The following is a 23,711-nucleotide window of genomic DNA, read 5'->3' as shown; positions in this document are numbered from 1 at the left end:
TATAACAGAGGAAAATCAAGAACTTCATGAGTGGAGACAGTAACAGAAATGTAAGTACATGAGTAAATATAAGATTATTATTATTCTCTTGAATTCCTTAAAATAGGCCTGCTGGAAGCAAAAATTATGACATTATTCGAGGGGTTTTCAAAGTAGGTAAATGTAACTCTATATAAAAAATCATATATATCTATGATATATTTATGATATCTATGATATATGATATATATAGGAGACATACATATCAAAACAATATACTTAGAAACATGTATCCAATTAAAAAGAAATTTCAGTTTTAAAGTAGATATGCTTGCATCCTCAGCTCTAATTACAAAAAGCAGAGGAAATACACCTGTGTCTAACAGCTCATCTTCCCCAATTTGAGTCAAAAATCAGAATTACCTGTAAAGTTCTGGGCTTTGAGATGCAGGTCGTAGAGTTTGTGGATGTAGCGTATATACATCTCCTCCTTGTTCAGTTCAGTCTTATAGAAGTTCTGTAACACAAGAGCACACCTGTGGATGATTCCTCAAAAGTCACACCATAGAGGCTTTCTTTTAGTTTGCTGAAATTTCAAGAGAACTGATGTATTTCCCCAAGTAAACATTGTTTGAAAATGAAGTAAGGAGGCCTAGCAACATATTCAATTCAGCACAGCATGTAGGAAACATTACCTTACTGGAGAAATTGGTAACTCTTGGGTTACTGATTACCACTGATACATATTTCCCTTGTTATTTTCTATTATTTTCTGTTAATTTAATAGACAATCAGCTTATTCAACTAAGTAGTACTAAAACTAGGTAACAGACCAACCTGTTCATTCAATTTGTTGACTGATAGTTTTATTTTAAATTTCTAACTTATTTCGCTCTACAGGTAAAGGTCTCTAATATATATAGGTAGGATAAATAAAAGCAAAATAAAATCATTTTCCCCCTTGAAGAAATAGGTAAAGAGGATAAGTAAATAAAGATGCTCTTTATTGTTATTCTGCATTAATATTTGTGTTAGAGTCTAAATGTTTCCAGTTATGTTCAAAACACAAAGGGACAAGAGATTTTCATTTCCAGTTATTATCCTAGGACCATGCTTACTAAAAATATTTGTCTACTTGTAAAAAAGTATCTGGACTTCACTAAACTTTAAAATGTTTTAACATTATCAAAAACTCAGTGTTGACTGACTGGGATATACTATGTTGGCATTTCAAGGGCTTATTGATAAGCACCCACACACGTTCCTTAGCACACTGAGAAGCCTAACAGTTCTCACTGACCTTGGTGAACACAGGAGTAAACGTATATGAAGTTAGATTCCAGGACAAACATGATGTTGTGAGTTTCCAAATGAGGCCCTTCTAGGAGCAGATCACTGTATACTATGAAATTCCTGCTTAACCCATTTGAAGTACTATTATTTACTGCTATTGTTTCGACTGATGGTACAGGGTATGTGGAAGAAGCAAATGTGAGTAGTGACAGGGGCCAAAGGTGATTATTTGAAGGAATGACAAGCTTCTCTAAGGGGTAGAGACCAGGAATTTGATGAAGGAATGATTGTCTTTTCTAAGCCAGAAAGGGCAAGAATTCAAAACATTTTTGAAGCTGATTAGCTAGATGGTAGCAGATCAAACTAGTCAATGTGGCTGTTTAAAACTGTCCTTGAACTTGAAACCAGATAACCTCCTATCAAATGCACTTCAGTACCTATCTAATGGGTGTCCAGTCTTCAATTCGAGGATTCTTTCAATCTGGGTACACTGACATTAAATTGGATGCAGCATTAAAATTAAAATAAACATTTTTCTGCAAATTTATGCCATTCTTCTCCTCCTTTTCATTTTGTTTCTTTTCTTTTTTTTATGAGATTTAAAAAGTAAGATTTATTACAGTCAAAGACTCCAGTCAGAGCAGCATAGAGGGGGGTTTCCAAGAGAGGAAAAAACCCAAAGGACCCCATGGCACTGGGGTTTTAAGTACAATTTTGAGGAAGAAACTGTCAATCAATAAGGTGGGAACAAACCCAACAAAAGACCATATTTAAAATCCTTTTTCCTGTCTGACTTGCTCATGATAAAACAAAACCATCAAAAGGGTGGGATACCTAATTTGTTTTCGCAATAAACTGGGAGCTCAGAAGGGTGGAGTCATCACTCCCTTGTTATTCGCATGATAAGACTGGAAGCTCCCAAGGAGAGGGCAGGCAGGCACTTCTGACCTTGCTAAAGATAACTTTTGAGGGGAACATTTTCCACCCTCAATTTCCAGACTGCCTATTTACCCATGACTCCTCACATTCCCTTCTCAACAAGAATGGGCCCTGACTTCTGTTAGGGGAACTGGGCAATGAATGATCAGTCTGGCTGCTTCATGCTGAAAAGGGGCACTGCTGGGAAGGGCAGTCAAGACAGGGTTCCAGCAGATGCAGCGCCAGCTTGCAGAAACTGCTTCCATCCAAGGTTTCATGTGCATGGCCACCTAGAATTTTACTTTTTCAAGTCTGTAGAAAATGAATCTAATAAACAGTTTAAAATGACAATATCTAAAACAAGGACAGTCATTGTTACAGGACCTAAGAAAAGTGCCATCTAAACCACCAGCAAGTTTTCTCATTGAAAGGCAAACAGAAACTGACCAAAGGGGCCTAATAATAATCAGGTAGGCTTTAAGGCCTTGCCAGTTATGAGCCCCAGACCTATCTCTTCACATGGAGTACCTCCTAAGGGAGGTGTGAACCTCCTTAGGGGAGGCACCCTGTTGACTTCCATTACCTAGCTGGCCTGGGAGGAGAGCTGGCTAGATGAAGGCAGGTGGCATCTCCAATAGGAAATTTACAGTTCTGTCTGCAATGTTACTGACCCTACTTGGCCATCTCCTCGACAGTAGTCATTACTTTGGAAGCTGGGCCGAGTGAACAAGGCCTGTGGCTCTGAGCAGGAGCCCTTTGACTCCAGGGCAGTTTCATTTCTGGTGACCCAACTCTTGGCTGGCATAGCTCTTCATGAGCTGACTTCTGCTGAAGCTCTGGTTTTCCATATAAACCAGTGCAGTGGTCTGGCCTGTTGTGTTTCCTTGATGGCAGATCACTGTGCAAAGCAGCCATTAATTGGCCTGCTACCTATCCTTACATTGCTTCTGTTGCCTAGCTTTCTCTTTCTCTTGGTTTTTGTTAATGATTTTGTTTCTTATCGATCGTGTCTTTCTTAAAAAAGCTAACCAAATAATGCTATTCATATCTCTCGTATTATAATTCAAATAATTTTAATTAGCAAGAACTGTTGTACCATACACACTTCTAATAACCCCACTGCGGGTTTTCATATTGCTAGAGGATGATTTGCTCTAACAGCTTTCTTGCAAAAAGCAGCTTTCTTTGAGAACAAAGTAAGTGATCACTCATAAATGAATAGTTCTCCTTAGAAAAACCTCTCCAGGTAGCAGAAGAGAATCTTTCACATATGTTTGGTAAAACTTGGGGCACAAAGAACAAAACAATAATTCTACTTCTAGTATTAGTCATGTCAAATAATACATAGTTTTACCAGTTCAACCCTGGATTTTAACTCTGCACATGTAAAGGATGCAAGAGCTCTCTTGAATACTCTCTTACTTGGTCCTACCACACAGTTGAGGTAAACCTCTGGGAGGACGTAAGGAGTTGAAGAGAACCACATTGCTGCTAAAAGCAGCAGGAATTTTCCATATGGAGCAGAAGCTAACACGATTAGCCCCAAAATGATATATCTGGTCCTTTAATAAGTATTCTTGAGCTAGCTAGGAATTAGAACAGCTTTCAAAATGTTAACACTTTCTGTAAGGATGATTGGTCAGTGCAAAGCTATCAGGATAAATTCTTTGTCTCAAGTGACCACTGCTGGGGGCCACTGATTTTATTAAGTCTTCAGCTTATTCTCACAAGGAGACTAGAAGTAAATACACTTAGCAAAGAGTATTAATTCTTCCACCAAAGGAAATTATCTTTTTTTATATCAATTGAGAGAGAAAGAGCATAGGGTCTGCATTTATTCCTTCACTTCCAATTGAAAGGCACTTGTGGAAGCAGATGGAGACAGTAGAAGAGGATTCCTTTGGAAAATGGTATATAGGGGCTTTGCTTTGGGGTTATCACTTTGTGCTTGGGGTAGAGCCAGGGTTAAGGTGAAAAACTGAGAAAACCAAAAGCCTATAGATCACCTGGCTTTCCTCCCCTCTTAGAATCAGTATACAAGAAAGGGCATGGAGAAACCTCAGGCTGAGGGCCTTGACCATGATGCAAGGCTGGTTTGCTGGCAAGAAACTGGGGAAGTGTAGATGAGAGATTTCACACAGAGACTGAGCAAGCTTGAGATTGGAAATGAGAATTAGAGGAGTGGGGGCTGACATAGTGAGTTTGAGGTCATGGCTTGGAGGTCACTGTTGGATCTGATAACAAGAATTACAGGAGGAAAGTAAATACCTGCTGAACAAGACGTAGTCTGTTAGAGGACCCTCAGGTCTTACTATTTTTAGGGACTGGTATTGGAGGTGGATATGTCACACATTAAGATTGAGGAGGAAAGGGTGGGTGTAGTAAAGATGGGTGTAGGCATACCCTCATGAATGAGGATCAGTACAGCAAGAAATTAGGGAATCAAAAGGAGACTGTCACAAGAAAGAGGAAGACTGAGCTTTGAACAGGACTGGGAGAAGAATAAAGAAATAAAAAAGACAGAAACTGATGAGCTGAACCAAGACAGAGTCAAAGTGGTGGTAACACAAAACCTCAGGGTGTAGGCAAATACAGATCAATACAGCATGTATGGGATTCAAATCACCAGAGCAAGAATAAGAACAATGGTATCAGTAATTGGAACAAACACCGAGGCTTCATTGACTCGGCAAAATATACTATAGCATTCACAGATTTAGAACTGAGAACAGTCACTCTTATTTCAAATCCGATAAAGGAAAATGGTCAAAAGGATTAATTTACTGTATTTTAAAACATGAAAAAGAAATGTCTAAATGTATTTTCATCCCTTTGCTCTGTGGTAAGAATACCATTCTAAGAGTTCGTCTGTGACATTCTGTATAAATTTTGGTTTGCCCAGGATAGTTCTGGGTTAGCTTGTTACCCTTCAAAAACTTTTAATTTTATTCTCAAAAATGTCCTGCTCAGATGACAAATTCTATGGCTATCCTAGTTATAATGTACACTTTAACAACAGGGCTATTATGAACTCAATTTCAAAAGAAGCTAGTGAATGAAAGTTAGCATGTTCAACAGAAAACTGTCATTTGTTCACACAAGAAGAGACCACTACTATTCATTAAAATGTAGAATGACTATAACTTTGGGGAGGAGGACAGAGAAGTAAAATGAACTTTCCATGGAGAGACTGAGCTTTCTCCTAGGAGACAACCAAAGACTTGAGGATTGAAAGCAATGGACCGGAAGATCCCAGGGTCACCTGGGGCTCCATAGGGGTCTGCGAGTGAAGCTGTCAGGAATGCAGCAGGTGCACCCTGCAGGGTTTGGAGCTGAGGGTTCTCTGGGCATTAAGTCAACCTGAAGTTCACCATGTTTCTTTTAAAAGAAATATCCAAAATAACAATAAAAAAGCCCATTAGAGGTCACAAACAAAACAGTATTTCTGTGGAAAACAATAAAAAGGATAAAAGGAAGAAAAAGGAGATAGGTTACTAACCAGAAGGCTAACTGTGCAGCCAATCTTTTTGCCATCTACCTCTCCCATTTTCATGCAGTCCCTAAAAATAAAAAACAATAGTTATAACTTCTTTTCAAGGGAAAACACAGTTTCTTCTTTTAGAAAACAAATATACACATATTTGCAAGTGCCTGTTCAGTTAGAGGCTCCAGGGACTGTTGGTCTCTGGGGAGGCTGGGCAGCCAGAGACTCCTGAGTTCCTGCTGAGAATTTCACTTGCGGATCAAGAATGCACAGGTTGCTCAGGAGGCAAGAGGAACAGAGGTGTACTATCATATGCCTCCTAAAGCAGGGTGGGAGATAGTGGGCTAGTCCGGCCATTCACAAGGAGCATGAGAGTTTAGTTTCCAAAATGAAACAAAATCATCATGCATTTAAGTGGGTCGAGCTGTTACAGCAGTTCAGATAATATAAACATCAGAGAATTATGTCTTTGAAGAGTGATAATGTTAGTTTCATTCCCCTTGCCCTGCCCCCTTTTAAAAGAACAGCTTGGTTATGCAATCATCTGTCTCATTGCCTTCACATTAAAATGAGTTAACCACAGGGTGTTTTCTAGTTGATGAGTCTAAATGTTTAAAAAAATTACTTAAAAAATTTTTTTGAGAACTCTCAGGAACTCTGAGAATCCTCTCAACTCAACAAGACTAGGAAAGAACTATCATAAACTGAACCAAAAGAAACAAAAAGAAACAAGTCCAAACTGTGAACAAGCTGGTTAAAAGTCTGTTATCTTAATGCACCAGGCTCTGTGGTCTAATTATCAATTTTCAAAGTGAGTACCTTTAAGTGAAATGTTGACTGTATGCTAACTATTTGATTTTCTAACTGGAGACTAGCCTATCTGGAAGATGTGGGACTTGGCTTACCTGTAATCCAACAACCTCTCCATTAGACGGGTAACAGTGGCAATTAATGAAACACCACTTTCCCTCCATGTTTCCCGCTCAATTTTCTTTAGTAGACTGGAAAAGAAAGAACCCAGGGCATTTTCAACATTTATTTTTATCAGTCACCATGACAACCACTTTACTTTCATCAGTACCTTTAAGGCCTTAGCAACCACTGCAACATCTCACAAGTAGCACAATTTGCAAACAACGTCTTACCTAGGATAGGGACCAAATAGTGGAATTCTAATCCAGGAAGCATTGACAAAGCAAATTGATTTTCAGATTATCCAAGTCATAAAACATAAACACATGCACATAATCATATTTTCAAAATAGACAAGCACCTCACATTTCAAAGACATTTTTCTCTAGCTTCTCTCTTAGACTGAGAGGCATATGCCTCACCACAAAAAATAGCACAGTGAACAGCAAAAACAGAAGAACCTCCAAGTTTGCTGTTAAGTAAGATCTGGCTTTATTCACATAAAAATGTTTTCCTACCTCTCAGTGGAATGCATCTTCATCCAAGCGATTTTACTGCAATGCAACGGCTACAGGAAAATCCTTGTACAGACGGTATGACGTTTTGCGTTTCTTCCTTGCGCTTAACATTTGCCCACTCAATACATATTGTACTATCTGTGCACTCACTCCACAGTTTCATTCATTTTGCCATTAATCACAGAGGATTTTCTATGTGGTTCTTTTGGCAGACTGATGACAAGTAGCGAACCACATCTTTCCTCCTACATTTCCCCTACTCCTAAGTACCTTGGAGCAGAGGTACCATTGTAAACACAAAATAATAACAATCCTCATAATCAGGACCTGTTTTACTTTCACTCCCGCCTCTTGGCAGATTCACAGTCTACATGGCAAAGGCTTTACAACTGGACTTTCCCCAAAAGATAAAAGTAAGGATGCAAGCACAGCTGTATGAGAATAGTTCCCTACCCCTCTGAATTTAATGATCTTCATTTTAGTCTGTCTCCCTTTCATCTCAGCTTCAGGAGTAAGATGGGGAGAAAACATTTCTTACAAGTACAGTCTAAGCATTATATATGTAATTAGTGGAAACATCAGCATTAAAGGAGATAAGCTGTTTTGTCAAAGCTTTCTTTTGTCTGGGGCTATGGCCTCTCCCAATTTTCCTCCTCACGCCCCAGCTTTTTCTTGCTGTTGACATTCCAGAGTCCACTCTTCTATCTTGTCCTCTCACTTGTTGCCTCTGCATCCCCAATCATTTGTTTCTTGGTTGATTCTAAACTCTCTCCTACAGTAAGGGTGAGTGGGTGGGGGTCACTACAAACAGAAGGGATGGAGCATGCCCTGATGAATTCCCCAGGGGCAGACTCCCTCGTTTGTTGCAATGGGTTGCCTTTTAAAAATCTCCCAAATAATACCTGTTTCAGTCTCAAATGAATGGCAAACTGGTATGGAACCAAGTCCTCAAATGAAATTCTGCCTGCAAAAGCAGTGCAGGATGAGGTAGAAATTTTCCCAAGTGACAGCCCACACCTCATATATTTTAGAGGCTAAAAAACAAAGAATCCAAGTTAAGTAATAATTCTAAAAATATACGGAGGCTTCTTTTATGGGCATGAGTTTCATTAACTTGCATAGCTTTCTGAAACAGTAAGGATTCTGAGCTACAATCACTCTTGTAACAAGAGGCAGACTCTGCAGAGCCTGTTTGCCTGACTCCTGCAGACCAGGACCAGTCCACAAGCCAGTTCACCTGCATTCTCAGCTGGGCTGGCTGCTCCTGTTGGGATGCTTGCCATTTCCCAGTCTGATACAGAGGAGAGGCTACCCGCAAGAAAAGAATCTTTCTAGATCTCTTGGCTGAGAGAGCGTATGTTCATTGGGTCTACAATCACATGCCATTCCCAAGTTGAGTATACTGGACCTCCTCTAACAAGAGTGAAAGCTGATTTCTCATTGCTAACTGGAAAGTCTGTCCTATTACCTGCAATGGGATTATGTAACATTGGGGATCAGACTGAACTACGCCCTCTAGCATTACACTGCTCACCAGGCTTTTATTCGTAGAAAGAAATGGGAGTAGGGAGTGATTAGAATTTGATCCTTAATCTACCCCTCTGTACCACAACAGGGTCATGCTCAACCCATTACCCTGATGCATCACACTCAAATCTGTGGACACAACCCAAAGAGAACGGTTGAATCCCTAAAGCATAGTATTTACACACCTAAGTTTGTCTTAAACAGTGAGTGTGTGATAATTAAATAAACATGTTTGAAATAATTTGAAGTCTTACTGAATTATGTGGTGTAACACAGGAGAAAGCAGAGTAAAAGACCAGGAGACGGCTGGGGTGGAAGTTACTTCTGGAAAGGCCCTTTTCAGTGTTCCCAAGACTGCAGGTAGCCCTACTGTGACTCCCTACAGCCCTGCCACTGCGGATGCAGCCCTCCAAGAGTGTCTGACACAGGGTGGCTCCCTCGAGACCAGGGTAAGCAGAATTTGGTTATGGATGCTGTTCTGGATACTTTACATCGGTTTTCTATGATAGGTATTTTCAGTGTTATAAAAAATAAACAAGTCCCACCAATTTCAGAAATACGTAGTGTGGGTAGGTGAAGAAGATTATGTTGGAGGTCAGGGAAATGGGAGCTGAGTTTTCAGGAAGGAAGGTACTACACAATTTAAAGTTTCATTCCACCCAAGGGGCCCCATTTGGCAAATACTTCATTTTAGGCAGCAGTGAGCCACTTTCACCTTCTGAAAAATGTTGAGAAGTTTCAGGCATGAATTATAGAGAAGAAGTGAGAATGTATACCAAAACAGCACGTGTTCCTCATTCATAATGCGTGCAGTGACTCATTGTGATTATACTAATTCATTGTGATTTCCATTGCCCCAAAAGTATCTTAGTTTTTCCTGAAATACAGATTTTTACTTTGTTTTCTGAGTCCACAGAGTAATAGTATTTATTATTTTAGATTTGATTCATTGTCAATATGTTGATGAAAAGGGTATGAAGGAAAAATATTTCTAGCAATATGCTAAAAATCAACAAAAGAATAAAAAATCTCCACTGAATGAATCAGGCACCTTAAAATAGGCCTAATTATAGAAGCTTAAATATTTTAATTATTGGTTTGATTCTAATGTCAAGGTAAATCTTCTATTTCAAAGTCATATTTATACGCAAGCAATCCAAATTGCATGCTATCAAGTCTTTATTAAAGTAGATAAGAGGCACTATTGAACTATGAGTATTTATTAATCTTGTAAATTTACTATAAATAATTAATCACAAATATCAAGAGATTCATTGCACTGAGTGCTTTCTCATTTTAGCTCTTTGTTCAACCCAAGGACTAGTAACTGAAATGAATGTAGTTTTCAAAAAAGCAATTTATTACATTAGATGAGGTTTTAATCAGACTTCTTGCTAAACTCCAGCTGTCATGAAAGACAGATGCTTTGTACACTAGAATGAACAAGGGCTTGGTGAATAATTATTAAAAGTTCTGGTTTAATTACAGTATCAGAAGAAAATAGTATTCTTCAGGGTTCTGTACAAAGAACGAAATTTTATCACCCACTGCTACTACATGAAATCTCTATACCCCACCTTGGTTTTTCCTCTCAATCTAATTTTTCTGAAAGCTTCAAGAATGATTTTGAACCAGGCAAGCTGATATCTCTCTAGACTATCCATCATTAATAATACTTTTCAAACCTATACATTCATGTTTCCACTGTTGGAAATTAATGATCATAGAATGAACTGCAAAATTTTGCATCTGGTCGTCCATACTAAAGCATTAATGTTTAGCTTTAGGTGAAATTTGGGCCTCAGTATGGATAAAAATATGTCCTGTAATAGAGAAGTGTATTGCTGAATTATTTTTGCACTTCTGAAAGAGCTGCAAACATTTCCCAAGCACAACGAGCTAATTCTTCCTACCAAAAGAAACACTTTATCAGTATACCAGGCTTGAAAATGACTAAGATCCATCGAAAGCCATGAAGAAATCAAGTGCCAGAAGTGAAATCTCAAAGCACTAAAACATTCCCATGTGTCCTCCTAGGCCATTTGAATGTAATGAATAAATACTTGGTACAAAACAATTCATACTGTGATTATGATCAGATTCTACAGGAACAGTCAACCTCAAAGTCCCTTTATAGAACTCCAGTATTTTTCTATCTTCCATGCAAATCCAAAACACAGAATATATTAAAAATAATTTGCTTCTGTGATATTCTGAGATGATACGCCAAGAAGCATTCATGAAGCAATTAATAATGCGAAGTGAACAATCAGAATTGATGAATTCAATCAAGTGTTGAAGAAGATGTAAACTTGGTTAATTTTCCCCACGGCAAATCAGCCAAAGATATCTTGTTTGGAAGGTACTGTACGCAAACATTACAATCACACTCCTGTTTTCCTCTCCTACTCATAACCCTGCTAAAAGTCATTTTGCAGTAATGGCTTTAAAATGATCATGTATGAAAACAGTGAGATTTGTTAGGTAAGACAAGTGACCTGTCCCAATCAGGGATTAAAATAAAGGGACATGTCTAATCACCAACATAAAAAGATCCATTCGCCAGGGTTAGGCAATTATCCCGTATTTCACACTTCACAAAGACAAAGCACTCCTGAGAGACCCAAGCTGTCTTTGCAGCTCTCAGCTACAGCGGTGCAGTGCGGAGCGGCTCAATGCTGAGACCAAATCCCCTGCATAGAATGCACTTGAAATAAACACAGTACTCACATACTGTTGAAGAGCTCCCGGTAAGTTTCATCACCTTTGCCTTCTGACATCAGGCTATCCAGCTTGTCAATCAGCTTGGCTTCCACCTGAAACATAACCCAAATATTACTCTCTCTTTCCTCTTCTCCACAAGTAGGATTTCTCAGCAGATTAAAACACACTGATTTATGCCAGGGAAAAAAGCTGCGGTAAATTTTACAAAAGCGACTTTATCAGCTTTGGTGAATAGCAGACATCCCTTTCCAGGGGGCTAATTTAGATGGAGTTATAGGACTTCAAATCCCAGTCTGGTGGCAGCTACTGCTGCCAAAGACATGTTTCTATTTCTTGATTCAAACACAAACGCTTGCAGCCCAGTTTAAAGCTAGATTCCTTTCTAAGGGCTACCCAAACTGCAAAATTTCCATTTTTCTTTTACGTCAGCAAATGAACATACATTAATTTAAATCCTTAATTTGTTTTGCATTTATTTTCTCTCTCAAAACAGTTCGAGGCTGCATTACATCTTTGTTGAAGTTGAGAACTGGTCCTATCCATGTACAGATGGCAGATCCACAGAAATATTCTCAGTCAGTCATGAGCAGCAGGAGAGACAAATGACGTATTTCCTAAAAACTGTAGGCAAAACATTTGTATTTTCAAGGACATGAATCCTTTGGAACTTGAATATTAGGAAGGGAGAAAATATCTCTTCACCTGTGAGTGTCTGAGGCTGGAAGGGGAAGAAAATGACAAATCTCTCCATGACCAGAGAAAATTAAAACCGTTAGGGATTAGGATGGGCTTTGACTTTGTCAAAGGACATAGCCCAATTACTCCTTTAAACCAAATTTCAATCAAGAGATAAAGAGGGAAGGAAAGCAGGTCCTCCTCCCACCCTGCTAGTACAATTTTTTAATAGCCTTTCATTCCACTATTGGATTTCTTGAAAATACATGCATCCACCAACAGAAGTGAAACACCCATGGGACGGTTCTCTATGCTTTTGGATTACCCATACAATTGACAACCATTTCTAAGACTTGAGGAGGGCTTCATTTGGGGAAGCATGAAGGAGGGGCAAATTCTGGAGTACACAGGTTGATGTAGCCTGGGTAGTAGGTCAACTGTCTCCAACTTGAGGGACATGGCATGGGAAGTGCAGCTGATTCCTTACGCAATCTGATTTTGTAATAAGAATGCCTATCTTCACAAAACTGGAGCAGAGCTATTAGAACCTCTGTCAATGAGAAATGATAGGTTTATCCCCTCGGAATTTCTTTCCCAGGAACTTCCACTGCTTTTTCCTTTAAATTAATTCTCAGTGCTTCAAGCGAAGAACAATAAAACACTGCGAACCAAATGCTCAAAGCTAAGCCATTCACCAAGTCCCAGTGTGCAGACCACTGAGAGCTCAATGATTTTAAGAATCATTAACCCTCTGATTCCTCTGTGTTGTGTCCAACTGGGATCAAATGAAGTCTCTGCAAGTTCTTAAATACAGACTTGGGAAATCAAAGAAAATTTAGTGAAAGGAATTAAGTGTTTGTTTCAGGCTTCCCTGGGGGATCAGGGTACCACAGGATCTGCTATCTGGCCTGGCAGTACACAGGCCAGCCTGGAATTCAGGTTTGCCAGCTCAGCTGGTTCATTTCCCAACTCAGGGTTGGATCTGGAATTAAGTATGAAACTCTTCCAGGGCTCTGAGGAGCACACCCGCCTACCTGTTTAAAGCTGCCACTCCGCCTCTGCTCCCAGTCCATCATGTCATGAAAAATAGGAATCATGACGTTCCGGAGATCTGGCTGGGGTATCAAGGTCACTTCCAGGAAGGGGCCAATCAGGGCAGGGATAAAATGAAGCTTGTGCTCTCCTAAAGTGAACAAAATAATTGTGCTTCAGTGTACTGAGTCTTAATAAGACTGTAAGAAATTAATACCATAAAATTTGCTTATAACTCTTGCCACAAATTTCTAAGAATATTTCAAAAGGCTCATGGAAAATAGAATTAAAGATAAGTTTATCTTGGTGTAAAACAATGTTGCACTCCATGCAGTTTTTTTCAAAATACATATTTTTCCATGAACTTTTTAAGACCTTTCCTTTTCAATTATGGTTGTCTCTGTATTCAGAAACAAGAAAATCCATAAGGTACAAATAAAAATTCTAAAAATGAGCAGGAATTAATCATGCAAATCATTATATATTAACACAATAACGGTTTTATGCAGTCATTGGAAGTGACGCCAGAGAAGGCTAACAAGGTTGAAGTTTTCTAATATAATCAAGTGAAAAAGCAAGGTACAATGCAGTCTGTACAAGAACATCTTTTACATTAAAAAATGCATACAACATTCAGAAAATTATTATCGTTCAACATTAACCACAGTGGTTATTTCTGGTGATATTACAGGTGATTTTTTTAATATATGAGAAAAGATGTTTCTGATTTATATCAAAAAATTTTTCTAGTGTTTTGGTTTTAACATAATAAACACACAGCCTAAATAAAAATCTAAATGGTGATCTCCAAAAAGAAAATAAGCACTTTCGGAAAAGCCTAAGATATAACAACAGCGAACTCCAATGGCATGCTGCCAAGGACCAAGGGGTACCGTGCTGCTCATTTAGAGGAAAGGAAAGGATGGTCTGGATGAAGAGGATTTCATGGGGCAGGTGCGTGTTAAGTCCATTGCTCTAATCCTCCATGTTCAGTATCACAGGAGCCTCTAGTGTTACAATGAGAATTCTACATGCCATAAAAAAGAGTCAGCCTTCAACATCATGGCTGAAAGTTGACAATCCCAAGGCAACAGGACAAACTGGAAGCAGAAGACAGACAGCTTCATGAAACAGGTTCATTTCCTCCATATTATTCTTTTCTACATTTGATCTTTTGTAGTGAGGGCTGAATACAAAGTCATATCGCCCATAGTTACTTGTACTTGCCAATTTCAGAGTTCAATGCCTTTAAATCAGCAACAGTGTTTTCTATTTTGATTTTTTTTTCATGAAAGAAGGAATTAAGGTAGCCCCAGAACTCAGACAAATATACAAGTGGCAATATGTACATACAGGGTGCAAATGTATAGTTTAAACTTCTTCTGACCTTAGAAGGGTTTGAAAAGGGAATAGAATATAAAACAGAGAACTGGGGACTAAGAGAATGATGACTAAGATGGACATGAGAAAAACTGTGTGTGTATGTGTGTGTGTGTGTGTGTAAGGGCCTTGGGAAACATTAACTGCCTTCAAAAAGGGCCTCATTGGCTAAGTGAGTGCCCTATTCTCAGTGCTATGGAACACTATCAGGAGCATGGCCAACTCAGGAACAAATTTTGCAAATCTTTGCATGGAAGGTAACACTGGCAATAGTTTGGGGCTTGGAGAAAGCGGGCAGAAAATAACTTCTGGACAATCAATGAAACTGCTTAAGCATTTTAAAGTCAAATTCATAAATTTCCCTCCTTTAGGCTAAAAAATTCAGCTTCAAGGAAACATTATCTAATTCATTATACCCCATAGCATTTGTTCTTTATTATATCCTCAGAGGATGAGGGTTTCTATTACAATAAAACTCTGCCTATCTCAGGAACACACAAATAACGCTACTATACAGAGCTGAATCTTACAGACCATACTGCCCCAGCCTCAGGAGTAGGACAATAACAGGACGATAACCTGGCCATTATCAACAAACAGCTTTGTCCCAGGCCCCACAGTGGGCATATCACGTAGCAGGGCCATCTACGGCCCTGAAGGGAAGAGCTTTTCTAAAAGGGCCCTTATGAAACAGGAAATAGGCTTGAAGCTGGCAGATGCCATTTTCCCACTGACTGGGAATAAAGTCAGTACATAGAGTGAAGGACAGTTAAGACACAGTGATCTCTGAGCTGGCTTTTTCAAACAGTCACGCTCAAACCAGATCTGTTTACAACCTCCCCACTACACGAGGCCATGTGCAAGAGTGCTTCAAAAAGGTCATAGAAAATGGAATTTTAAAAAATCAGCAAAGAATGCCTAAATCCACGTGCAGCTTTTTCATAATATGCATTTTCCATAAACATTTTGAAGATTCCTCATGGGTATGGATTTCAGATTTTTTTTTACATCAAAGTAAACTTATCTTTTAATTCCATATCCCACGAGCTTTTTTTTAAAGTACCCTTGTGCTACTTTAACATGAGTTTAGCTTGGTGTTTTGGGCTTTGGTTTTTCCAAATGCAACCAACAGAGGTCTGATACACCAGTTGGCATGTGAGCACCAGTCACCTCTGTCAAAGATTTCGCCTACCTCCAGGAGACCAATATGACAATAATGAGAATGTGAGACTGCGTTAAGACATCCAAGAGGCTGAATTCTGTCTCAGTTTACACTTATCTGGAAAAAGTGCCTTCAACAGAGGCCACTGATCTGAATGTCTTTCTGTCTTGATATCAAGAGGGCTTTGAATCAACTTTGGGCTGCAGTCTGTGACAGTGTCCCAGGGCTGTCCCAGACATCTGTCTCAATCAGGGACTGGATGTCCTTGCCCTTGCCCTGCATCTTGGGTGCCCTACAGACTGAGGTCCTCATGCTCTCTCCTGGCAGATGCACTCCTGTAGCCGGGTCAGATCCCAAGCCCTGCAATATCTGTGATGGTCCCCAGAGACCTCACACCATCAGGGAGATGCCCTCTGCAGCCGTTGGGGACCAGGTTGATTTTTCCTTGGGTTGGTGTCTGTGTGAGCCAAAGTGTTCATCAGCCACGTGCTTTGAGCATTCTCACAGAATACAGCCCTGGATGCAACCCATGAGCCCTGCCCACCTCAAAGTCCTTTTGCTTTCCATCACTGAAACCAACAGTCCCCTCCTCTCTGAGGAATTATCAAAGGCATTTTAATTGCTTTTCACAGCCTTTAAATAACTTATCCATAACTCATTACATGTGAGGAAGAAAGTTGGTTTGCAATTCCTTTTGTGTTCCTACCTCTGCTTATTTTATTAAAAAGCTTTATTGGCTTATTTTACTTTATTTGAAAGGCAGAGAGAGAGAGACAGTTAAACACACATACACTCACACACACAGAGAGAGAGAAAGAGAGAGAGAGAGAGAGAGACAGAGACAGAGACAGAGACAGAGACAGAAAGACTGGGCCAGGCTGAAGCTCGGGCTCAGAACTCAATCTGAATCTCCCAGGTGGGTAGCAGGGACTCAAGCACTTGAGCCAATACCTCTGCCTCCCAGGGGCACATTAACAGGAAGCTGGAATTAGAAGTCCAGCCAGGGCTTGAACCTAGGCACTCTGATAACAAATGCCTCCCACCTTTATTTATGGTAATCCTTTGTTTTTCCCAAAGGATTGCTTACTTTTCCTCACCAGAGCACGGATATAGCAAAAGAAATCTGCTTATTGGTCTTTATATATTTTACTTTCAAGACCAACACCTCACTGAAGTATCAATTATTTCCCCATCTTCCCAACACACATAATATCTGGAGCAGGTAACTAGCAGGTAGCATTTGCAATTCCTTCCCTTGGCTATTTTTGTCAAGCAGAAAGCAGAAGTAACACGAACTCAGTCACTCTTACTGTCACTTTACAAAGCCTAAAACACTGAAAAGCATATTCAAGTGAGGGGGAAAAAGAGAGAGGGGGGAAGATATGCCTGGGAGGGCAAAGGCTGGAAGTTCTGACATTAGCAGGTCTTCCACCTGCTCTATGATCCTGGCCCAGGAGATGGTTGCAGGGGCTCAAGGTCTGGCCACAGATCATTGGACCAAAAGGACCATGCATGCCAGGACAAAGGCCATCTTGGGATTTGATCAGCAACCAGGAAGGCCTCTCTTCCATGAGACCTTACATAGCTTTTGGGTGTGTGTCGGGGGTCGGGGGGAGGAGGATGGGAGAGAGAGGGAATACAAAGTAAAACTGAGTTTCTTGGGCCGGCGCTCTGGTGCAGAGGGTTAAAGCCCTGGCCTGAAGCGCTGGCATACCATATGGGTGCTGGTTCGAGACCCAGCTTCTCCACTTCCGATCTAGCTCTCTGCTATGGCCTGGGAAAGCAGTAAAAGATAGCCCAAGTCCTTGGGCCCCTGTACCCACGTGGGAGACCCAGAAGGAATTCCTGGCTCCTAGCTTCAGATCGGCGCAGCTCTGGCTGTTGCGGCCAACTAGGGAGTGAACCAGCAGGTGGAAGACCTCTCTCTCTCTCTCTGCCTCTCCTTTCTTTCTGTAACTCTGACTTTCAAATAAATAAATAAATAAATCTTAAAAAAAAAAAAAAAAAACTTAGTTTCCCAACAGCCGGGACAATTTTCCCATACCTGATCCGGCAGAACGCTATTCAGAGTGGATACATTGCTATTATACTCTCTAAATCTGGCATCCTTTGGTCTCTCTCATGGGGACTGCCATCAGCATACACATATGTTATTTGCCACCATTAGCTTGAGTACTTTTGAATCTCTTTTCAAAAAACTTTTCCATTTAGATATTTTATCACCAAATGTTCTTATTTGACAATTTATTTTACTATGAAACATACAGCTGTAGAGAACAGCAAGGCAAATCCTCCCATACCCTCACCTAACTTCTATAATTATCAAGATTTTTGATACTGTTTCACCTATACAGAATATTTTAAAAGCAAATCTGAGACATTATATAATTCTCCTTGTACACATCATCTTTAACAGAGAAGACATTTTATAAATATAGATTTGCAATGCTTTTATTACACCTAAAAATTCCTAATATTAATAACAAATCTGGCATATTATTAAAAATCCTCTTGATGGTCTTAAAATATGCGTGTATACTTAGTTTCTTTCATGGTCTATACACTACATTTTGTGGCCTAATTTTTCTAACACCAGTAGGAAAGTGATAGAGAAGCCATACCAACATTCAGAATCACAGCGTAGGAATGCAGAAGAGACTTATTTGCTGAAAACAAACTTTGGAAGCAGAGAATCTGTGCCAGCCTGAACAGGCTCTTCAACCATAGAAAATTTAATTCCCACCAAATCAACAAAGCAAAATTTTGAGCTATGTATGGCAACAGCAAAATAAACTTCATTTAAGTGGTTTCTTTTTTAAACCATAGATTCAGTATATTTTCCCCTTCTCTAATTGGCAGCCACATGGTCTTGTTTTGAAGTATTGAGGGCACCTGCTACTTGGGCTGTTGGTGCTTTATATTTATGCATACAGAACAGCCTGCTGGGGAAGTATTGATTTTTCTGCAGCAGTTACAAGACACTGTTTGTAAATGTGGAACAAAGAGCCCACTTTATATTTAGGAAGGACATGAGTTCATCTAAAAATAGAAAGAAAAAACAACCTTGTACCAAGGTGAAAGCCAAATATGGGACACAGTAATAAAGACCAACCTCTTTTCTTGCCGACTTTTCTTGCAAGTATAGATATGAGTTGATAACATTTTTTTGGGGAAATACATGTTTTTCTTTCTCTCTTGACAATTTTTTTTTAATTTGACAGTGAGAGACAGAGAGACAGAGAGACAGAGAGAAAGGTCTTCCTTCCATTGGTTCCCTCTCCAAATGGCTGCTACAGCTGGCGCTGCGCCAATCTGAAGCCAGGAGCCAGGTGCTTCCTCCTGGTCTCCCATGGGGTGCAGGGCCCAAGCACTTGGGCCATCCTCCACTGCACTCCCGGGCCACAGCAGAGAGCTGGACTGGAAGAGGAGCAACTGGGATTAGAATCCAGTGCCCAGACAAAATGCTTTTAGTACTTCAATTTAGAAAATGAAAGTACAGAAAAATAATCTGTTTATGAAAAGGTATTTACTTATCAGTAGTTGGTCTTTATTCTTCAAAAATAAGTTATTTTATTAAAACCACAATGAGATACTTACTATTTCATAACCAAAAAGTGGCTATAGGCCGGCGCCACGGCTCACTAGGCTAATCCTCCGCCTTGTGGCGCCAGCACACCGGGTTCTAGTCCCGGTCCGGGCGCCAGATTCTGTCCTGGTTGCCCCTCTTCCAGGCCAGCTCTCTGCTGTGGCCAGGGAGTGCAGTGGAGGATGGCCCGAGTACTTGGGCCCTGCACCCCATGGGAGACCAGGAGAAGCACCTGGCTCCTGCCATCGGATCAGTGGATCAGCGCGGTGCGCTGGCTGCAGCGCGCCAGCCCCAGCGGCCATTGGAGGGTGAACCAACGGCAAAGGAAGACCTTTCTCTCTGTCTCTCTCTCTCTCTCTCAGTGTCCAACACTCTGCCTGTCAAAAAAAAAAAAAAAAAAAACAAACAAAAAAAAAAAACGGCTATAAAAAACCAGAAAGGAGTAAGTATTGGTGAGGATGTAGAGAAACTGAAAAAACTGAAACTGTTGTGCCCTGTTAGTCTGAATGTGAAATGGTGCAATGGCTGCAGAAAACAGTAGAGTGGCTCCTTAAAAATACGGCCTTTTCCAAACACTGACGGAGTTTCTGGCTTCCATAGCCTGACCACTCACGTCAAGAGCCTCAGGTGGTCACTGACATCACACATAAGAGTGTTAATTGTTACATTAACAGCAGCAGTCACTGTGTACTAACTCCCCATGCAGGACTTTTGTCCTCCGTGAGTTGAACTATGAGAATTAACTGTAAAACTTGTTCTCAAAGAGTTGTGTGTGTGTGTATTTTATGTGTGTACAAATTGCTGAAATCTTTACTTAGTATAGAGTTGTTCTTCTGTGCACAAAGTTAATTGAAAATGAATCTTTTTTTTTTTTTTTTTTTTTTTACAGGCAGAGTGAACAGTGAGAGAGAGACAAGAGAGAAAGGTCTTCAATTTGCTGTTGGTTCACCCTCCAATGGCCGCCGCAGCCGGCGCGCTGTGCTGATCTGAAGGCAGGAGCCAGGTACTTATCCTGGTCTCCCATGGGGTGCAGGGCCCAAGCACTTGGGCCATCCTCCACTGCACTCCCGGGCCACAGCAGAGAGCTGGCCTGGAAGAGGGGCAACTGGGACAGAATCCTGCACCCTGACCGGGACTAGAACCCAGTGTGCTGGCGCCGCTAGGCAGAGGATTAGCCTATTGAGCTGCGGCGCCGGCTCGAAAATGAATCTTAATGGAGAATGGGACTGGCAATGGGAGAGGGAGGAGGAGGTGGGGTGGATTGTGGGTAGGAGGGCAGATATGCTGGGAAGAATAACTATTCCTAAAGTTATACTTATGAAATTTATATTCCTTCAAAATAAATTAACAAAATAAAATAAAACAATCTACCAGAAAAAATATTTTAAAAAATAGAATTACCATATGATTCAGTAATTCTACTTCAGGGTATATATCCCAAAGAATTGAAAGCAGGATCTCAAAGAGATATTTGTACACCCATGCTCACAACAGCATTATTTACAACAGCCAAAAGTGGAAGTAACCTAAGTGTCTATTGATAGATGCATGGACAAAGAAAAGTGGTAGTCTACTCAAGGGAATATCATTCAGCCTTAAAAATGAAGAAAATTCTGATGTATGTTATAACACAGATGATTCTTAAGGATATTCTGCTAGTAGAAATAAGGCAGTCACAAAAACACAGGTATTGGGGCCGGCGCTGTGGTGCAGTGGGTTAAAGCCCTGGCCTAAAGCGCTGGCATCCCATATGGGCACCGGTTCTAGTTCCGGCTTCTCCTCTTCCGATTCAGCTTTCTGCTATGGCCTAGGATAGTAGTAGAAGATGGCCCAAGTGCTTGGGCCCCTGTAGCCGCATGGGAGACCCAGAAGAAGCTCCTGGCTCACCGGCTTTCGATTGGCGCAGCTCCGGCCGTTGCATCTGGGGAGTGAACCAATGGATGGAAGACCTCTCTCTCTCTCTCTCCCCCTCTCTCTCCCTCTCTCTTCTCTGTGTAACTCTGACTTTCAAATAAATGAAATAAATCTTAAAAAAACCACAAATATTATATGATTTTATGTTAGGTACTTAGAATAGTAAAATTTGTAAAGACAGAAATCAAAATGGTGGTGACAGGGGCAGAGAGAGGAGGATGGGAAATTAGTTTTTAATGGGCATAGAGTCTCAGTTTTGAAGATCAAAAGAATTCTGGAGATGGATGTTGGGGGTGGTTGCATTACAATGCAAATGTTCTTAATCACACTGATATGTACAAGGAAAAGTGGTAAATATGATAAGTTTCAAAAAATATTTTATTTGAGAGAAGGAAGAGAACACACATCTGCTGGTTTACTTCCCAAAAGCCCTCAATGTCCAGGTCTGGCCATACCCGGCTAGGAGCTGGGTGCTCAATCTAGGTCTCCCAACTGGGTTGCAGGATCCCAATTACTTGAGCCATCAACGTTGGCTCCAAGGATCTTCATTAACATGAAGCTAGAATCAGGAGCCCAAGCTGGGTATTGAACCTAACTGAAAAGTTAGGACAAAACTCCAGAGAAATAAAGCAGAAACCAAGAAATGAAGTGAAAATTTACACTTACCCTATGCTTGAATTATGTCATGCTGGGAAACCATAACTGGATATAATGAGCCTTTTCTAACATAGTCCTAGGACTGTGCTAAACCCGTGTTTAGGGTTGAGACAACAAAGAAAGGGAGCAGTGTTGTAAATAGTTCATATTTATTTCATAGATTTTCCTCTCTCTTTTTTGTTCTAAAACAAAAATATTTCTACCTATTGATTTTTATGTTAAATTACTTCTCTGAGTGAGGGAATTTAACTTAACAATAAGACACCATATTGGGATACTTACTAAGTGGATAGATATTGTGGTTTGCATACAGATGAGCATGGAAATAAGCACATGAGGCAATGATGAGAAGAGGAAATCTGCCATGTTTGTCATCACTCTGGTCATCCATCAGATCTATCCCACTCTCATAGTTTGAGCTCTGAAAAGGGCCTGCAACTGCCTCCAAAGAGAATTTCACTGCAGTATTCTTTGGCAGACACTACCTGGTGAAATAATGCCAAATGCAATATGGACACCACAAGGGCCTTGGTGTATTTTTGAAGAAAACAAGGACATAGAGAATCAAGGCATCGTGAAGATTTAGAGAAGCATTTCTTCTTCAAGTGAGATGAATGTTTGATACTATTTTTGAGATGAACCAAAAGGCAGAAAATGGTTTCTACTAGATGCCATTTTTGAGATGCTAACTTGATTTTTTCTGAAATCACCAAAAAGCTTTGCACACTGAGCTCATCCCTTGTATATAACAAAGCTCCCTCAAATTGATACATATATTTGAGGGACCCTGGTCAAAGAAAATCATTCTGTACCATGAATGTAATATAATGACAGTTGTTCTTTTTACTCCAAGAAAACAAATACTGCTGTCTCCAAGTTGGATGGGTCCAAAAGAAGATACTTTCAGATCATTATACATTCAAGTCAAATCAGTCCATCATTTTAATAAATCACAAGGACAAATTAAAATGCAGTCATAGTAAAAGAACACCAATACCTTGCATAGCTAACATACAAAATTAAACTATGAATCTATAGCAAGAGACATTTTACTAATGCATTTTAAACACTTTATTTTTCCAAGTGTTATCCTTTTCTGTTCAAGCAGATCTATGTTATCAGTTTGCTAGAACACAGTGCTCCCTCTGCTCGGGCAGACTAACAAAATTGGATCTAACAGTCTCTTAGCAACTGAAGATGCTTTTAAAATCTTTTGATGATCTCTTTATGATATAGGTCAGTCACTTCCAGTATTTAAGAGTAGTGATACTCAAGTCAATGTTTCATGAAGTTTAATCTGAATGTGTTATGATTCATAGTCTCAATTCAGAGTTCTAGAAATTTTGACTTGTTACAGTCCCAAAGTGGGAACATCTACCTCATTACTGGAAATAGTGTGTGTATCGCTGGAGCTATGCTAGATTATAAAAACCTATCATTAATCAACAATGAACCACACAAAGGTAAGATGATTTTTCAGACAGATAACTAATTTAAAGAATTAGTTGTAACCTTATTCAATGCCAAAGTGCCAATTATTTTCTGTAGATATCTTTATTGATTTAGACATTTGGTTTCCAGCACTGTCATTGGTAAACTGTCCTTGATTTATACACTTAAAAGTACAGTGACAAGCTTCACAATGGCAATGGCTTCTCTTCTCGTCTCTTACCTAGGTTTTGCCACATGCTGAAAATTTCACAACCCATTGTGACCCGCATGTCACCATACCTGAAATAGAGAAAAAAAAAAATCAAACCTGACACAAAGCCTCTAGAATACAGCTATGTTTCTTTAGGACACAAGCCATCATTCTGAATCAAAAGGCAAGATGTTTTTAATTAAAGATGCTTAATATATGTCTTGGTGCCTCTAAATCAAAGCCTTATATAAATCTTTCCTAAAACATAGTTTTTTTTTTTTTCCGCTATAATAATTCTGAATCTTGAA

The 23,711-nt window shown here is 39.9% G+C and overlaps 1 protein-coding gene across 7 annotated transcripts in view; it reads right to left on the bottom strand.

Moving 5' to 3' along the window:
- Positions 1 to 23,711, bottom strand: part of DOCK4 (dedicator of cytokinesis 4) — a 520,558-nt gene that overhangs the window by 62,183 nt on the left and 434,664 nt on the right. For 6 of the 7 annotated variants that reach the window (XM_051849661.2, XM_051849660.2, XM_017342765.3 and 3 more), the window contains 7 exons: positions 23,434 to 23,492; positions 13,065 to 13,213; positions 11,362 to 11,447; positions 6,820 to 6,846; positions 6,580 to 6,675; positions 5,690 to 5,750; positions 403 to 496 (listed from right to left, as the gene is read on the bottom strand). In XM_051849661.2, coding sequence (XP_051705621.1) covers positions 403 to 496; positions 5,690 to 5,750; positions 6,580 to 6,675; positions 6,820 to 6,846; positions 11,362 to 11,447; positions 13,065 to 13,213; positions 23,434 to 23,492 — 572 coding nt within the window. The remainder of the gene's footprint in view (positions 1 to 402; positions 497 to 5,689; positions 5,751 to 6,579; positions 6,676 to 6,819; positions 6,847 to 11,361; positions 11,448 to 13,064; positions 13,214 to 23,433; positions 23,493 to 23,711) is intronic. The other variant, XM_008258383.4, reaches the window with a different exon arrangement.

This window comes from Oryctolagus cuniculus, chromosome 3, assembly GCF_964237555.1.
Source record: "Oryctolagus cuniculus chromosome 3, mOryCun1.1, whole genome shotgun sequence".
Lineage (NCBI taxonomy): Eukaryota > Metazoa > Chordata > Mammalia > Lagomorpha > Leporidae > Oryctolagus > Oryctolagus cuniculus.
Note: the sequence above shows the minus strand (reverse complement) of the source record. Positions and strands in the feature narration are given on the sequence as shown.